This window comes from Bos indicus x Bos taurus, chromosome 19, assembly GCF_003369695.1.
Source record: "Bos indicus x Bos taurus breed Angus x Brahman F1 hybrid chromosome 19, Bos_hybrid_MaternalHap_v2.0, whole genome shotgun sequence".
Classification (NCBI taxonomy): Eukaryota; Metazoa; Chordata; class Mammalia; order Artiodactyla; family Bovidae; genus Bos; species Bos indicus x Bos taurus.
In genome coordinates this window covers 58,225,338-58,243,085 of record NC_040094.1, presented here as the reverse complement: position 1 = coordinate 58,243,085, position 17,748 = coordinate 58,225,338, and the positions used below count along the sequence as shown (strand labels likewise).

The window sequence follows — 17,748 nt, the reverse complement described above, 5'->3', positions numbered from 1 at the left end:
TGAGCCGTTAGAGCCGCTCAGCTCGCGCCCTTGCTGCTGTCTCTTCCCTTGGGGACCTGTGCCCTGGGCATCGGTCCATATCCCTCTGCCAGCAGTTAGGGCTCAGGCTGGGGCTGCCCTTGGGGCCGCCAAGGGAGTCTGGAGGGCCAGGGGAACAAGGTCGTAGCCGAGAGGAAGGGCCCCGAAGGCTGGGGGGTGGGCAGCCACCAAGGGACCCCCACCTGCCGGCCTCTGCCGGGACCCCACTGGCGGCTGCTTCTCCTCTAGGATGCTCTGCTGCGGGGTGCTGGCCCTGCTCTTCAGCTGGACATCGCTGGCTGCTGACGCTGCCACGGCCGTGGTGAGTTGGGGGCCTTGAGGGTGCCGGTGGTCCGCCCGGGTGGTCTTCAGTCTGGTGGTGTGTCGATGTGTGCCGCCCAGCGTCCCCAGGGCAGGGCCAGCTTCTGGTCTCAGTCCCTAACCAAGAATCCGAGAGTCTGGGAACTAAAGGGGCTTGGCCCATCCCTTTTGATGGGGACACAGGCCCTGGGAAAGGAAGAGGCTTGCCCCGGGGTCATGAGCCGTTTGAGGGCAGAGCAAGATAAGAGGCCTGAAGCCTGATCCTTTACCCACCTGCCACAGCCTGTGCGGCCGGGCACGGGGGACCAGGTGCCTCTTCTGGATGTGAAGAGCTGAGCCCAGCTGGTGGGGCTGGGCAGGGCTTGAACCCCATTCTGGAAGCACCCTCGGGCTTCAGCGCACACTCCCGGGCCCTCCTCCCCAGCGTCCAGAAAGCAGAAGGTGGCCTCCCATCCACTGCGCTTGGACTCACACAGACCGTCCGATTCACAGTGGTGTGTTTCCATTTGTGGTACCTTGAAATGTGAAAAAAAAAACCAACAAAAAACAGACACACACGCAAGGTGTCAGGAGTGTGGGCGGGAAGCCAGCTAGGCAGGTACGCTTGGTCTCTGGTGGACCGAACACTCCAGAGGAGCTGTGTGCACAGCGTTCGTTCATTCATTCATTCAACGTTCGGCTACGTGGCTCTCAGGGGCGTGCGTGTCTGGAGATGCAGGAACCAGAAGAACGGGACGTTTCCTCTTAAGTTTCAGCTCATAGGCAGATCATCACAGCCCCATGTGGATCAACACAGGGGTGGTACAGGCTGCGTGTCTGTGTGTGTGTGTGTGTGTGTGACAGAGGGGCAGATTTATGGGGATTTCAGAGAACCCCTTAGCTCACTTAAGAGCCACAGAGCAAACTTGTGACCTGCATCCATTCTGCCCTTTCGATCCAGGAGAAAAAAAAAGAGGGGAGGGCTCACACAGGAACCCCTCTACCCAAACGCATGCTTGGCGCAGTGACGGGGGCCGGCTGGTGACCCTGGCCTTGGCCGGTGGGCCTCCACGATGCCCCCAGAGTGCATGGACCCTGGTGCTGCTTGTCTGAGTAGCTCTGGGCAGAGCTTGTCCGGAAGGGGGAGGAGGTGGGCCTCTCCTGCTTTGTCCCCCCTCCCCACATCACACAGTGTCCACTTGGGACCGCGGAGGGAGCTCTGGGCAGCAGGAGCCTATGTCCCCAGGGCTGGGGTCCCTCCAGGTACAGGGAAGAGCAGAGTAGGAGGGCCCAAGTGAAAGTCTCTCAGTCGTGTCCGACTCTTTGCAACCCCATGAACTGTGTAGCCCGCCAGGTTCCTCTGTCCATGGGATTCTCCAGGCCAGAATACTGGAGTGGGTAGCCATTCCCTTCTCCAGGGGCTCTTCCCAACCCAGGGATTGAATCCAGGTCTCCCTCATTGCAGGCGGATTCTTTACCATCTGAGCCACCAGGAGGGCCCAGGTCACAGTCAAACGCATCCTGACGTCATCTGGAGCTTGGCGGGCTGAACAGGGTCCAGGGAGGGTGGCTGCTGGCCGAGGCCACACGCACAGCTGCCTGGCAGAGAGCCGCTTCTCCGGGGACAAGAGTGGGCACAGGGAAGCTTGCACACAGCGGGCCCTCCCCCGGGCGCCTCCAGCTGGCCACCATGGGCACCCCTTCGGGAGCCAGCTCCTTCCCAGCAGGGTCTCCTCCCTCTAACCAGGCTTCTGTGTTCACAGCGACCAGAGGCGACTGCAGCTCCCAGCCGAGGGCCCCCCGGGCAGCCAGGGAGCTGCAGAGAAAGGCCATCTCCCTAATTCGATTAATCAGGCCCTTGTGTGAGAGAGGCCAAGGGTGAGGCAGTGAATGGGCCTTTGACGGGGCTGCGGCTCCTGCTGCATGTTAATAGGAAGTGGGGCAGAAGGAGCCAGGCCCTCCGAGGCTGTTGTGGGGAGCTTTTGTGCGGCCACTGCCCCTGCCCGCGCAGCCTGTTTTTCTGGGGCTGCTCTTGTTTTTGTTTTTGAGAGCTGTGGGGCAGAGCGCCAACACTGGGGCCTCACCCTCTCCCTCCCCTGTCCCCCCAGAAAGGGTCTCCAGGAAGGAGCACTGCCCCCCAAGAACGTGCCAGGGGGCTTCCCTGGTGGTCCAGTGGCTGAGACTCTGAGCTCCCGGTGCAGGGGACCTGGGTTCCGTCCCTGGTCAGGGAACTAGAACCCACACACCGCAACTTCGAGTTACCGAGCCCCAACTAAAGATCCCGCAAGCCACAACTGAGACACCCCACACAGTCAAATGAATATTTTTTAAAAAGAACGTGATGAGGAGGCAGATGGGAGCCAGGGAACTGAGCCCCGCCTGCTCGACCACCCCACTGTACAGTCCGGAGTGTTAGGCAGGAGTGAGGGGCAGAGAGGAGAGACAGCACCAAGGAGAAGGAGCGGGGAGAAGTGGCCTCTGGGAGAGGCTGGAGGGGAGGGTCACCCAGGTGCTCTGGCCACTGAGCATTCCCTTTCCCCGGCAGGGAACCCCAGGAGCATTCCTGAAGTTCCCCAGGCCTCGTTTCCTCCTGTAGGATGGGCAGAAGAGCGGCACTTTCTGCGAAGGCTTGTTGATGAGGGCGAGATGGGTTGGTGGACCCCTGGGAGGCATGTGGTCAGTGTCCATCAGTTATTGTTCAGTCGCTCAGTCGTGTCTGACTCTGCAACCCCATGGACTGCAGCACACCAGGCCTCCCTGTCCCTCACCAACTACCAGAGTTTGCCCAAGTTCACGTCCATTGAGTCGGTGATGCTATCCAACTGTCCCACCCTCTGCCGCCCTCTTCTCCTTTTGCCTTCAACCTTTCCCACCAGTCCATTGGTTTCCTACACATTTATTCCCTTTCTGGGAGGGTCACGGGGTGACCTGAAAGGGGGGAGCGCCCCTCTACCCAGTGCCCGCTGCACCCCCCAGGCCAGACCTGTGGAGGGCCTGGCTCAGAGGGTGGCGTCCTTGCAGCCGCCTCTTCGAGGGCCCGGACCTGCCGCGGCTCGGCCCCCGGGGCCCTCGGTGGTCCCCCAGCCAGGCCGGGCCAGGCGGCAGGGTCTGGGTCTCCCGGTGTGGCCACAGCAGAGCCTGCAGCCCGTGTCCCTCTCAGCCCTGTGCTCTTCTTGACCTCCCATCTTATCATGACAAGACCTGGACCCAAAAGCTCAGAGAGGGATTTAGCACCTCTGTAACTCTTTAGGAAGACATCCTGGGGCAGGCTTCATAGATGGACACCCCCCAGAGTCGGGGCGGACTTGGTAACAGCAAGACAAAGAATAAAATAGAGATAGGCAAACCAGGCCGTGGTGCAAATAACTCTCCAAAATGTGTCCTGTAGCACCCCCGTGCCTCACCCAGGTCCCTCCCAGGAGAGGCATTCAGAAATCAGAGGTAACAGCAGAGTGCATGCTGTCTGTCTGCCGTCACTTTTCTGAGTACGCTGCGTGGATTGATTTATTAGGTGAAGAGCATCTCTCTCCTGTGCGATTGATGAAGACGCTGAGACCCAGGCTAAGCCCTTGTCTCTAAAGTTAAGAGAGCCAGGCAGGGGCAAAGCCAGGACCCAGGGAAGCCCAGGGAAGCTGGCCATTGATGGTTCTTGCCCAGCTGAGTCTGAGCCGCGGGGTCCCCGTGCCTGAACTCCTTGGAGTGTGTGACTTTCCTCCACCCTCTCTGTTTCTCCCTGGCTCAGGGCACCAGCGACTTCTGTGCGGCTCCAGACACCTTCATCCTAAACATCACAGAGGGCCAGGTCCGCCCCGGTAAGGATCTCAGCTGCTGTTGTCAGAGCCGCCTGGGGTGCTCAGTCCAGGCCCGCAGTCAGCCAGACTGTGCCCCTGAAAAAAAGTGAAAGCGTTAGTTGCTCAGTCGTGTCCGATTCTTTGGGACCCTGTAGCCCTCCAGACTCCTCTGTCCATGGGATTCTCCAGGCAGGAATATTGGTGTGGGTAGCCATTCCCTCCTCCGGGGCGTCTTCCCGACCAAGGTGTCTCCCACGTTGCAGGAGAGACTTTGCACGTTGCAGAGAGATTCGTTGCCGTCTGAGCCAGGGAGGCCCCAGGCGGTGCCCTTCTTTCCCTTTCAGCCCTGTAGTCACCCAGAGCTGCCCCATCACGGTCCTTCAGGACCAGCCGAACCAATGGGCCAGGTCTTAGAAGCTGTCTCCTTCGGGAACTCGGGGACGGGCCTGGCCACGGAGGATGGATGAGCGCGGGTCACGTGTGAGCTCCTACCTGACTCCAGTGTCTTTTCCTTGCAGAGGTGACCCAATACTACCTGTACTGCAGTCAGAGCGCAAGCAGCCCCTTCCAGCAGGTACGGCTCCCCCAGTCCAGCCCTCACCCTGCCCCCAGCGCCCCCACGTGGTCAGCCGTAGCACTGACCTGTAAGGTGGAGGTGCCTGGCTGTTCTTTGCTTCTCTGGGGTCCTCTGCAGGGGCCTCTGGGCCAGCTCCATCACCCTGGGTGCTGGTTTCCATGCAGAGGTTGTGCTTAAGTCTGGGGAGGGCCCCAGATTCTACATTTCTCACAAGCTCCCCGACCAGGCTGTCCCAGCAGGACACTTGGAGTAGCAGGAAGCAGGTGGATGGGGCGGCTCTAGGGAAGGCTGAGGGCTGAGGGGAAGACCTGCCAGCAGGAAGGCCGTCCCCGATCAGGGATGTGACTGCTGCTGCAGACGATCGGGGGGCTGCAGGGGAAGAGGCAGCGGGGGGCTCCTGGGAGTAAACCTCACGCTGGGCTGTGGTCTCTCCCGGCGCAGGCCCTGACCGTCTTCCAGCGCTCGCTGACCGCCATGCAGATCCAGGTAGCAGGACTGCTGCAGTTCGCCGTGCCCCGCTTCCCCACTGCAGAGGTGAGGCAGCCGGCCCTCCCCTGGGGACCCGGGCCGGGGAAAGAAAGCGTGTCCCCTCCCTGTGCATCTAGCCCCTTGCTGTGGCTTTAAAGGCCTCTCTGCCGAAGCTGCCGTCTGCGGGTTTATCCCCAACCCTCCCTGCTGCCCACGTTCACTCTCTGCCTCTCGGTCTGTCTGCATGTCCACCTCTTCCTGCTTCAGAAAGATCTGCTTGGAATCCAGCTCCTGCTGAACTCATCCGAGTCCGGCCTCCACCAGCTGACCGCCTTGTTGGACTGCCGGGGGCTGCACAAGGTGCGGGGTGGCCCTGGGGGGCAGGCGGAGGGCGGTGGTGGGGGGGCACCCCAGCAGGCCACATCGTCCCAGGGAGAAGCCAGCAGAGGCTGGGAGAGTAATTGCCTGACTCAGGGAATGGGGTGGAAGAGTGCCTGGCTTCTAGATTCTCTCCAGTAGCTGAGACAGGGAGACGCAGAGAAAGGTACCAGGGGGTGGGGGTACGGAGAGTTGGATCTGTTTCGGGGCACCCTGAGCTACATGAGGAAGGCTGTTCCCTAGTGCACAGACCCCCAGCCATCTGGTCAACCCATCCAGTTCCTGCGTTGCAAGTGGACACCCCATTCTCATTGCCAGGGTCATCTCTAGGAATCTGCAATATCAGGCATCCATGCAGGGATGCATGTGAGCCCCTCCTCTCCTCCAAAGCAGGAAGCCAGTGTATGTTGACAAGCTCTCACATCCCACATGGATTTTGGGCGAACAGTCATGATAATGATCACGGCTGCAATTTACTGAGTCCCTGTCTTCCACCTTGTTCTATACACCGTATATCTGATGTATCATTTAGTCCTCACTGTTAAACTAAGAAATACCTGATATTTCATGAGAAATGTTATAGATAGCAATTTGTGTGTGAATATAGATGGATGGATAGGTAGACATATAGATGGACAGATGTATATATCTTTATAAAATAGCTTACGGAAGATTCCAGAGCTGTCGAGTCAAGGCCGTGGGTTTCCAACCCTGGCAGCCTGACTTGAGAGCTGAGAACAGGGGGTGGCCCCAGTACCCTTCCTCCCCTACCTCCACACCCCATCCCTCAGCAAGTGCTCACCACTGTACCCTCGGATCTACCCTGCTCCATCCACTTCTGTCCCCCCTGCAGCCCCCGCCTTGGTCCAAGCACCGCCCTGCTCCCCTGGGTGACAGCCGTGGCCTCCTAACCGGTCCCCACTTTCTCCCACCCCCTTACCTTTAATATACGGCAGCCAGAGCAGCCTTTTAAAAACCGAATTGGATCACAGCCTTCCGTCCCCAAACCCGCCCGTGCCTTCCCATCACCTTGCGTTACATTCAAGCTCCTCCTCGCCTGCCATGCGAGGTCCAGCAAGAGCTGGTGCCATCTCGCATGTCCTCAGCTGACCTCTGCCTCCTCCCTGAACACGCCGAGCCTGGCCCCTTTGCCTCAGAGGCTACAGGCTCGCTCTGCTTCCCTGCTGTCCTGGCCTCAGATTAAATGTCCTCTGCCCTCCGGCTCCCCCACCCGCAAGCTCATCATCTGTCCTGTTCCAAGCCCAGCACACAGTTTGTCAGCAAACGCGTCGAGAGAGAACCAAGAAGCGCCCTGTCGTGTCGGGGTCCTGAACATGGACCCTTCGTGGGTGTACACTGTGCCTGGGATGGGGGAGGGGAGGTGATCCCAGGTCCAGGCTGGGAGAGAGGGGCTTCCAGAGACCAGCTGGGACCCCCGGCAGTGCCGCTCTCCCCCTGCAGCTACGTGCCCCTCTTCCTCCTCCAGGACTATCTGGACGCCCTCGCCGGCATCTGCTACGACGGCCTCGAGGGCCTGCTGTACCTCGGCCTCTTCTCCCTCCTGGCCGCCCTGGCCTTTTCCATCATGATCTGCCTGGGGCCAGGGGCTTGGAAGCACTGTGCCACCAGGTGGGCTTCCTGGGGAAGGGGGCGGGAGGCTCTGCTCTCTGGCTGAGCTGAGAACTGATAACCTGGGGTGGGGAGGGGCAGCAAGGGGACCGGGCATTCAGCCCCAACAGGCTGGCTGGATTTCTGAGGCAGCGTCCCTGAAAGTCCAGGCAGGACCCCAGAAGGAGGTTGGAGGGGGCCAGAGCAGGGCCAAGGATGATGAGGGCATCGTGCCACAGGCTGGCCTCCTTAGCTTGTCCCCTGTTCCTCTGCAGGACTTTGCAGGGTGATGCTGCTGCTGGGAGGGGTGCCCCCAGAATGCCGGAAGGAACAGATTGTAGCACTGATACCAGGGCATCTATAGTCTCATGGAGGAGACAGACAAGATAGCATTTCAGTGTCTCGAGAGTAATCAGAAAAGGAGGCAGGGTAGGGAGGATCAGCGTGCAGGTGGTCAGCAGGGTAGGCTGCCTGGAGGAGGTGGGTGTGCAGCTGGGAACGGAGCAGAGTAATATGTATAAGGCGGAGCTGAAGACCATACTTTCAGAGAACCTCAAGGAGACACCTGCAGCCAGAGGGGGAGTCCTGGGAGGAAAGATTGGGAAGTGGGCCGGGACCCCACTGCCTGGCGCCCCTCCCCTGCCCCTCACGGCCGTGTCCTGCGTGTCATCCTAGGGACAGGGACTATGACGACATTGATGACGACGACCCCTTCAACCCCCAGGCCCGGCGCATCGCCACCCACAACCCACCTCGGGGGCAGCTTCGCAGCTTCTGTAGCTACAGCAGCGGCCTGGGCAGCCAGGGCAGCCTGCACCCAGCCCAGACCATCTCCAATGCCCCCGTCTCGGAGTACATGTACGGCGGGGCTCCCGGGGCCTCCCCGCAACATGCCGGGCTGGGGCTGTGGCGCTTTTCCTGGCCTTGGGGGAGCTGGATCTGCAGGCGGGGGCATGTTTGGGTCCAGGGGGCCAGGGAGGGGGAGGAAGGCATCTGAAGCCAGCTGAGCCCCTGGCCGCAGCTGGGACGCCTGAGTGGGGCCCCCCCCACCCACCCCGAGAGCATCTGCTCGAGGAAGAGCCGCTGCAGGTGTCAGTGTTTTGCCTCAAGCCTGCAGGGCAGCTCGAAGGCCTGAGAAGCCGCGTCTCCCCTGGCCCCATCACCCGCTCCCTGCTGCTTCTCCCTCCCCTCTGTCTGTGGTCCAATTCTATCTCCCTTACGCAAACCCAAACCCCCGGGACCCTCCTGCAGAAGTCCGGGCACACACCTGTGTCCCCGCCCTGAGTGCTCCTCGCCCCTCTCGGCCCCACAGGAACCAAGCCGCGCTGTTCGGCGGGAACCCACGCTACGAGAACGTGCCGCTCATCGGAAGAGGCTCCCCTCCACCCACGGTAAGCTGGGCTCCCCAGCAAACGCACAAACCCTGCTGGGGAAGAGGGCGCCGTTAAAGAGAAAACCTCCTGGGGACCCAGTGAATCCCTCCCACAGAGGTAGAAAAGAACAAAACGGTTTTGTTATTGGATAAGCATTAAAGCAGACTGCCGGGACGTCCCTGTAGGTCCAGGGGTTAAGACTCCGAGCTCCCACTGCAGAGGTTGCGCTGAGATCCTGATGTCGCGTGGTGCAGCCAAAAGAAAAAAAAAAGCAAACAAAAATCAGCCTGGCACTGATAAGAAAGAAAGGGGTCTGAGGCAAGGTTGGATGTCTGCGCTCTTGAGCCAGGTGTCTGTCGGGGAAGGAGCCGTCCCCTTCACTGGGCTGGGCGAGGCGTTTCACCCGCCCCATCCTGGTAGTTTGGAAGAAGCCATTCAGGTGGTGAACCTGGAGCCCTGGCGCCCCTAGGACATGAGACCCATGACGTAGGCTTGGCTTTGAGAAGCAGCTCAGGGTGTCCAGTGAGTGCTCTTAGTGAAAAGCACAGCTCTGGACCCAGGAAAGAGAGCGGGGGACCCAGCCCTCTTCAGGAAGTGGATAATCCGCAGCGGGGAGACTCAGAAAGCTGCTGTAATAAGTGCCGTATGGTGCGATGGGCCCTAGAGGGAGGAGCTGTTCTTCGGGGCCTGAGGAGGTGACCTTTCCGCCTTACCGTGGAGCACTGGGTCTCCCCCAGGGCGCTCGAGTTTGTTTCCCTAGAGGACGCTTGGCCATGTCTCAAGGCATCTTTGGGCTTCCTCCATGGCTCAGGTGGCAAATATCCCGCCTGGCAAGGCAGGAGACATCAGAGACACAGGTTCGATCCCTGTTCAATCCCTGGGTCGGGAAGATCCCCTGGAGAAGGAAATGGCTACCCACTCCAGTATTCTTGCCTGGAGAATCCCATGGACAGAGAAGCCTTGCGGGTTACAGTCTATGGGGTCCCACAGATTCAGACACGACTGAGCGACTGACACTTTACTTTACACTTAAAGGCATCTTTGGTTGTCACACCTGGTGGGGGGTGTTGGCTGCTCCCCGCCTTTAGCGGGTGGAGGCCAGGGCGCTGCTGGGCACAGGCCAGCCCCCCGCACGCAGGACCATCGGCCCCAAGTGTCCTCAGTGCCCTGCTCAAGCCGACCCTCCGGCTCTCCTTGCCCGGCCCCGCCTTGCTGCTGTCCTGCCCAGAGCGCCTCCCCGCTGTCCTTTACAGACCATGCTCGACCCGGGCCTTGCTCTGCCTCCTGGGGGCCCCGAGCAGGGACAACGGCCCTTCCAGGCCTACTTCCACAGTTGGCCCCTTTGAAATCCCAAGCTGGCTTCTCTGTAAACCAGAAGAAGCCTCTCGGCTCCTGCTTCTTCCCGCCGGCTGCTGTGGCCCCAGGAATTCAGATTGATTTTCATGTTAATCTCAGTACAACATATTTAGGAGAAATCCGATGCTGTGACACATGAATTACTCAAGGCCATGGAATGCCAACTGTAGATGAATTTCAGATTGCCTTCTGTTTTGAAAGATCCAGGCCACTCTCTCTGCCTTCAGCAGAGATAATCAGAAAACTGACCTTATTTGCCAGGCTCAAGGGCAGAATAAACCTTCCCCCAGGAAAGTCTGAAGGCAACAGAAGAAGAGGCAGAGGATGAGATGGTTAGATAGCATCACCAACTCAGTGGAGATGAATTTGAGCAAAGTTCAGGAGATGGCGAAGTCTGGGGATCCTGGCGTGCTGCAGTCTATGGGGTCAAAAAGAGTGGGACACGACTTACCAACTGAAGAAGAACTCCAAGTGCCTCTCTAGGTGTCCCTGGGAGGGCAGAGTTGAGACCCAATCAATTTTAAGGGGTTAAGGAGTCTCGGGCCCCCACCACCCGCCCAGCTGGAAGCCTTTGTCCGGCTCTGGTGTGAGTGGTTCAGACCTGAACCCCTGGGGCCAGAGGACAGTCAGGGTCCTGTGGATCATTGCTCCTCAGAGTCCACAGGCCAGCAGCACCTGGAGCTTGTTAGACGTGCAGACTCTCAGGTTGTACGTTTGATGGGAGATGCGATAACGTAAGAAGCCGCATCCTTAACTTCCGAGCAGTAGCTGGCTAACATCTCCTGCAAACACTCAAACTTTGTGTTTCTCTGACTTGGCTGCACTGGAAAGAACTTATTATAAAAATATTAGAGGCGGCACTTTCAAAAAGCTTAACTTACTTATTCATTCACTTATGGCCACGCTGGGCCTGCACTGCTGGGTGCAGACATTCCTCTAGTTGCAGCGAGAGGGGCCCTACTCTTCGTTGCCGTGTGTGGGCCTCTCATGGCGGTGGCTTCTCTTACTGTGGAGCACCGTCCCTAGGGCGCACAGGCTTAGTTGCTCCATGGCATATGGGATCTTCCCAGACCGGGGATCAAACCCCTGTTCCCTACATTGGCTGGTGGATTCTTAACCACTGGACCCGCAAGGAAGTCCCAAAAGGCTTTATTTTATGTATATTTTATCTCTTTAAAAAAATACTGCTGGCTACGGCCTGGGTATCCGGATGTTTTTAGAACCCTCCCAAGCCCCACCCCTGCAGCGTCTCTAATGCACAGCCAGGTTTGAGAAGCCCTGGGTTAGGGATCTTCTGGCTTTATATTAATCCATCCTTTTGATGTAAGAGATGAGTCCTCTTAGGTCCATTGTGCAGATGGGGAGACTGAGGCTGGAGCAATTGGAGAACCTCCTCCAAGGTCATAGGATGAGTAAGGTGCGCGGCTGGGGTTTGAACCTGGCTCTTGGAGTCAGTGGGCCTGTGCCATCAGCCTGCTCGCTCAGCAGGCTCCTTAGCGCACGGGTGCGTTAGGGAGGCAGATGTCCTGATGGCCCCAGGGTTGGAAGCATCAGCAGACATGAAGCCTGCCCAGGCCACGCCCACTGTCCTCAAGTAACCCCCACGAGGCCCTGACGTTGAAACTCGGTGCCCAGCTGCTGTGGCCAGCCCAGCACCCCAGAAGAGCCGGCGCTTCTGCTAGCATGGTGTCCGGTGTGATGGGCGACGCGTGACCTTGTCCTGACTGCCCCCTCCCCTCTCTCCCACAGTACTCGCCCAGCATGCGGGCCACCTACCTGTCCGTGGCGGATGAGCACCTGCGGCACTACGGGAATGAGTTTCCAGGCTAACACGCTTTCCGGAGTTCCTGCCTCCTGGCTCCGTTTTGGTTTTTAACTAAGGCAAATGCAAGTGTGTTTCTTTAACAGAAACCAAAGGCATGTATAGAAACTGCAGGATTGGAAGGCTCCAGCTGGCGCCAGGGAGTGACTGGAGATTCAGGGAGAGTCAGCCTGGGGTTGGCTGACATTCCTGGGCAGACAAGCCCCGTGAGCTGGACCAGCCCTCTCCCTCCGCTGACTCCCTTTCGACACCGGAAACGCCCCCAAGTGCTTGGCTGTCCCTAAGCTAGGAGCCTGGCTCAGCTCGCCCCTGACTCCCCGCTCACCAGGTGGGGAAGGGCAGTGATGAGGGGCTGGGTGAGGCTCTAGGGCCCCCTTGCCGGGACTCTGCCTCCTGCAGACACAGCCGGGAGCCCAGGTGACCATTCTCGGGGTCACCTCTCTCCTCCTGGCTGCTCAGATGGGTACCATTTGCCCACAGGTAAAGGCAGGTGGGCTGATCAGGAGATGCTTTTTAAGGTGACATCCCTGATGAGACCAGACACTGTCCAACTCAGTCTCCCGGGGCCCAGTGGACTCTTCCCGGCCACAGAGGGAAGGCCTTGGCAGGTTCTGCCTGTGAGGCCAGGAGCTCCAGGGCCTTGCAGCCTGCTGGGCTTCCAGGTAGCGGTGGTGGGCCTGTCTTCTCTGCAACCTCTGTCGCCTCCCCTCCATTCCAGAATCTCCGCTGTGAGATTGCTCATGGCGGGAAGGGCGGTCTCAGGTATTCACAGACACTTTGAAAAAGCGACTCTCTTTCTTACCAGTGTTCTAAAGATTCTTGATTATCCAAAGAATTACAACTCATCCCACAAGCCAGTTTTTACAGCAGATGTGGGGCTGATCCCTCCCACCTGATTTGTCGACCAAAACAGAGGTCAGTGAGACACCCTGTCCCCAGATGCTGGTTGGTGGGGATATGTGTTCATCCCACCTGGACGGACGCATCTTGAGAGAATAAAGTCTCTGGGAGGGAAGTCTGAACGTGAACAGTCTGGTCCCGGAGACCGGCTGCTTGGCCACATCAGCTCTCCCTGCTTCTATCTCCAAGTAGGTCCTAAAGGTTTTAGCAAAACGGTGTCCTGATGTACAGACGGGCATCTTCCCTACCTCTCCCTCCACCCTGTCCCCACCCCCGACCGGTACCTGCTGGGTGAGGGAGGAGCCTGGGGACCAGGAGGAAGTAATGACTCACCACCTCTCTGCTGAGAATCCAGCGTTAGCGACTTTGGTGCTTCCAACCTCCTGCCGACAAAGAGTGCATGGTCCGGGAGGCCCACAGTGTCTCACGCCGAAGCAGGAGCGTGGGGTAGCGTGGCTGTGGACCGGGCACCGCTTCTGGTCAAAAGGCTGAACAGCAGAGTGGTTCTCAGGCCCCAGCCAAGCCTCCCCGACCGCAGGGCCACCGGGCCCCCGGGACTCTCTGTCTCCCTCATTCCCCTGTACATACGTGTACCATGACCCCACCTTCGTGAGGCCGTGTCGCGTGCAGACAGGAACTCTGCAACGTCAAGGTGGTGCTTCTTAACATTCCTCGTTGGCCACTAGAGTTGTTTTTAATGCATGTAAACTAAACTAGAATCCCTTGGGTGGTTCCTGGAGGAGCCGAGTAGGCACACCTCTGCTTAATACAGGTGCGCCCTCACCTGGGGAAGAAATAAACCACTGGTACTAAAGTGCATCCCGTGTCTGACTTCCTGGGCTTCGGGGATGATGACCGGAACCGATAGCACCTACTGGCTGGGTTACACTCAGGGAGGGGATCAGAGCGGGTTTCAGTGTTGAGGATTTAAAGACAGGGCTGTTGGAAGAAAACAAAAAAGAAAACGAAATAGAGACAGGGCCTCACCTTGCTGCTCTTCGGGATCAAAGTCAGGCCTCCTTTCTGCCTGAGTCTCCAAAGCTCCCCTTCGAGGTGATTGCTTTTAGGGTTACTGATAACAAGTGGCATTTATTGAGTAACCTCCAAAGTGCCAGGAACTGCCCCAAGTCATTTTGTATACTAACGCATATATATGGAATTTAGAAAGATGGTAACAATAACCCTGTATACGAGACGGCAAAAGAAACACTTATGTATAGAACAGTCTTTTGGACTCTGTGGGAGAGGGAGAGGGTGGGATGATTTGGGAGAATGGCATTGAAATACGTATAATATCATATATGGAACGAGTCGCCAGTCCAGGTTCGATGCATGATACTGGATGCTTGGGGCTGGTGCACTGGGACGACCCAGAAGGATGGTATGGGGAGGGAGGAGGGAGGAGGGTTCAGGATGGGGAACACATGTATACCTGTGGCGGATTCATTTCGATATTTGGCAAAACCAATACAATATTGTAAAGTTTAAAAATAAAATTAAAAAAGAAAGCCAGAGGTGTACAGAGAAAGGACTTAGTTGGTGCACGTGTCAGAGCCAGGAGTGTGTAACTCACAGCCCAGGTGGGCACCTCTGGGCAGTGAGTGACACAGGCTTGTGGCGGGGTCACAGGGCGGACCGCCTCTCCCAGCTTGGCGGCAGGTCCTTGCTGCATCCTCTTCCAAAACTCTCCACCCGCATGGGTCACCTGCCTGCGCCCGGGCTCCCGAGACACACAAGCCCTTCAGTCCTGCCGTGCAGTGTCTCGTGTGTCTGGCGAACACCTGAGCCAGCCTGGGAGGGCACCCCTCCTGAGGCTGTCGTTTACGCTGATTCCTCTGGAGCAACTGACGGAGTTGTGCACTGTTGTGGGAATGAGGGATGGTACGGCTGCTTCGGATAACAGTATTCAGTTCAGTTCAGTCGCTCAGTCATGTCTGACTCTTTGTGACCCCATGAATCACAGCACGCCAGGCCTCCCTGTCCATCACCAACTCCCGGAGTTTACCCAAACTCATGTCCATTGAGTCAGTGATGCCATCCAGCCATCTCACCCTCTGTCATCCCCTTCTCCTGCCCCAGTTCCTCCCAGCATCAGAGTCTTTTCCAGTGAGTCAACTCTTCACATGAAGTGGCCAAAGTATTGGAGTTTCAGCTTCAGCATCAGTCTTTCCAAAGAACACCCAGGACTGATCTCCTTTAGGATGGACTGGTTGGATCTCCTTGCAGTCCAAGGGACTCTCAAGAGTCTTCTCCAACACCACAGTTCAAAAGCATCAATTCTTCAGCGCTCAGCCTTCTTCACAGTCCAACTCTCACATCCATACATGACTACTGGAAAAATCATAGCCTTTTTTTTTTTTTTTGAAAAATCATAGCCTTGACTAGATGAACCTTTGTTGGCAAAGTAATGTCTCTGCTTTTGAATATGCTATCTAGGTTGGTCATAACTTTCCTTCCAAGGAGTAAGCGTCTTAATTTCATGGCTGCAGTCACCATCTGCAGTGATTTTGGAGCCCCCCAAAATAAAGTCTGACACTGTTTCCACTGTTTCCCCATCTATTTCCCATGAAGTGATGGGACCAGATGACCTTCGTTTTCTGAATGTTGAGCTTTAAGCCAACTTTTTCACTCTCCACTTTCACTTTCATCAACAAGGTACTTGGAGTAGTCAATCATAGAGACAGAAAGTAGGATTGTGCTGGCCAGGAATTTGGGGAGGGGGGAGTAGGGCCTTATTGTTTAACGGAAATAGAGTTTTGATTTGCAAAATTAAAAGAGCTCTGGGATAGATGGTGGTGATGGTTGTATAACAGTATGAAGGTTCTTAGCAGCACTGAACTGAGCAGTTAAAAATAGTTAAAGTGGTAGATTTTATGTGTACTTTATCATGATACAACACTGGATAAAGAGGTTGGCGGGACAACACTGCAGTGCACTGTGGACTGGCCTTGGGGATGGCCAGGGCCAGGGGCTGCTCTCGGCAGAGAACTTCAGTTGCCAGGACTTCACTGGTGGTCCAGTGGCTAAGAGTCCAAGCCCCCAATGCAGGGGGCCCGTGTTCGATCCCTGGTCGGGGAACTAGATCCCACACGATGCAACTGAAGGTCCCACCAGCCACAATAAGGACGCAACACACCCAAATAAGAATCTGGATGGTGATTAAAGTCACTGGGTCATTTAACAACGAAAATAAAAGCCGCCAGATGTTCTGTGATTGACTGGAGATCTGGAAGACGCTGCAGTTTTTAAAGCCTGGACCCTTGTGCTTACTTCTAATTATACGCTCTTGCTGGCTTCCCAGGGTGACCGAGACGGGCCCACCCATGGGTGCTGCCTGTGTTTCCAGTGAGCGGAGCTGCCCGCTGGCAGCTGGCAGCAAGCAGGCTTTCTGAGTGATAGTGGGTGAGAAGCCTGTAATAAGTCATCGAAATGATACGGGAAGGGAGGCTGCAGTTTTCCTCTCGACTTTTCTATTTCTCCTCTCCGCCCACTCCCCCTCACCTCTGTGTGTGCAAGGAGCCTCAGCGGCCCAGAGCGGGGGGAGGGGTGAGGAGTGAATCTGTGATCACAGCCCCAACCAGCCAGTGCTCCAGGGTGGAGCCGATCCGATTCTGGATGCTTTGTGTCTGAGTCGCCTCTGACCACACAAAGCCGGTTCAGCGGGGCTTTCAGACGCTCCTGCGCCCAGCTCCCATCACTCGGAGGGACTCCTCGGCTCAGAGAAACCGGTGGCGGGAGCCCAGGGGCAGCTGATGGCAGCGGCCACCATGGGCTTGCCTTTGGTCAGTGCCGTTGGGCAAAACGCCATCTCGAGGGGCCAGGCCGTAGTGGAACATTTACGGAGAAGCTGGGGCCCCGAGGAAGGGACGTTTGCTTTCCTCCTGTCCTTTCACAGAATCCCCAGAAGCTGGCCAGGAGCCTACCGTGCCTCTCAGATCCCCACAAACTAGCCCCAGCTGACTTCTGTAAACTCGTCTCTCACTGGCCCCCAGCAGGGACCCCCCCAAAATGCCTTTCTTCCGTGACAACCGCCTCTCCTTCAATCTGGAATCATCTCCCCTCTCCTTCCCCCCTGCAGCTCATAACCATTTGTCAAGGCTCCATTCCAACCCCAAATCCCACTTCTTGTATGACACATGGTCCGCCCAGGTCCAGATCTCCAACAGCCATCTCTGAACTCAAGTTAGATCCCCGGACGTGGGAGGCACAGAGCTGGCCTCCGGTGCAGGTTCTGTGGTCAGCTCCAGCCTGGGCACACTGCCACGTCAGCTCAGCTGAGCCTCCCAGTTATCCTGAGTACTGCAGCTGCCCCCTCCCTTGGCCAATGGGGATTGTTGAGTCTGTTGGCTCAGACGGTAAAGAATCCACGTGCAGTGCAGGAGACCCTGGGCCAGGAAGATCCCTGGGTCGGGAAGATCCCCTGGAGAAGGGAATGGCTACCCACTCCACTATTCTTCCCTGGAGAATCCCAAGGACAGAGGAGCCTGGTGGGAGGAGCTGGACAGTACATGGAGTCTGGAGAAACCCTGGACAGAGGAGCCTGGCGGGCTACAGTACATGGAGTCGCAGAGTCGGAGACGACTAAGCAGCTAAGCGGGGCTTCTCTGGTGACACAGGGTAAAGAATCCGCCTGCAATGCAGAAGCCCTGGGTTCCATCCCTGGGTCAGGAAGATCCCCCGGAGGAGGGCATGGCAGCCCACCCCAATATTCTTGCCTGGAGAATTCCACGGACAGAGGAGACTGGCGGGCTACAGTCCGTGGGGTCACGAAGAGTTGGACACGACCAAGCGACCAACACACACACACAGGCGACTAAGCATGAGTCAGAGAAGGAAAGCAACTTGCCCAACATCACTCGGTTAGTAAACAGTCAAATGAGTGAGCGAACGTCGCTCAGTCGTGTCCGACTCTTTGCGACACCATGGATCGTAGCCCACCAGACTCCTCTGTCCATGGAATTTTCCAGGCAAGAATACGGGAGCGGTTTGCCATTCCCTTCTCCAGGGGATCTTCCTGTCACAGGGATGGAACCCAAGTCTCCTGCATTGTAGGAAGATTCTTTACCATCTGAAGCACCTGGCTGGGATTCAAACCCATGTTTTCCAACCCCACATCGGGTTCTTTTGGTTTACATTATTTCACCTCATTGTCTTAAC

At 57.3% G+C, this 17,748-nt stretch overlaps 1 protein-coding gene across 2 annotated transcripts in view; it reads left to right on the top strand.

Annotated features, from left to right (window-relative positions):
- TTYH2 (tweety family member 2) overlaps positions 1-13,410 on the top strand; it is a 35,699-nt gene extending 22,289 nt beyond the window's left edge. Inside the window, exons 6-14 of one of the 2 annotated variants that reach the window (XM_027518881.1) lie at positions 268-340; positions 4,061-4,130; positions 4,628-4,683; positions 5,128-5,220; positions 5,422-5,514; positions 7,019-7,161; positions 7,816-7,998; positions 8,453-8,531; positions 11,619-13,410. In XM_027518881.1, coding sequence (XP_027374682.1) covers positions 268-340; positions 4,061-4,130; positions 4,628-4,683; positions 5,128-5,220; positions 5,422-5,514; positions 7,019-7,161; positions 7,816-7,998; positions 8,453-8,531; positions 11,619-11,699 — 871 coding nt within the window. In that variant the 3' untranslated portion in view covers positions 11,700-13,410. Of the gene's footprint in view, positions 1-267; positions 341-2,661; positions 2,965-4,060; positions 4,131-4,627; positions 4,684-5,127; positions 5,221-5,421; positions 5,515-7,018; positions 7,162-7,815; positions 7,999-8,452; positions 8,532-11,618 lie in introns of those variants that run through there. The other variant, XM_027518882.1, reaches the window with a different exon arrangement.
- Positions 13,411-17,748: the final 4,338 nt, after the last annotated feature.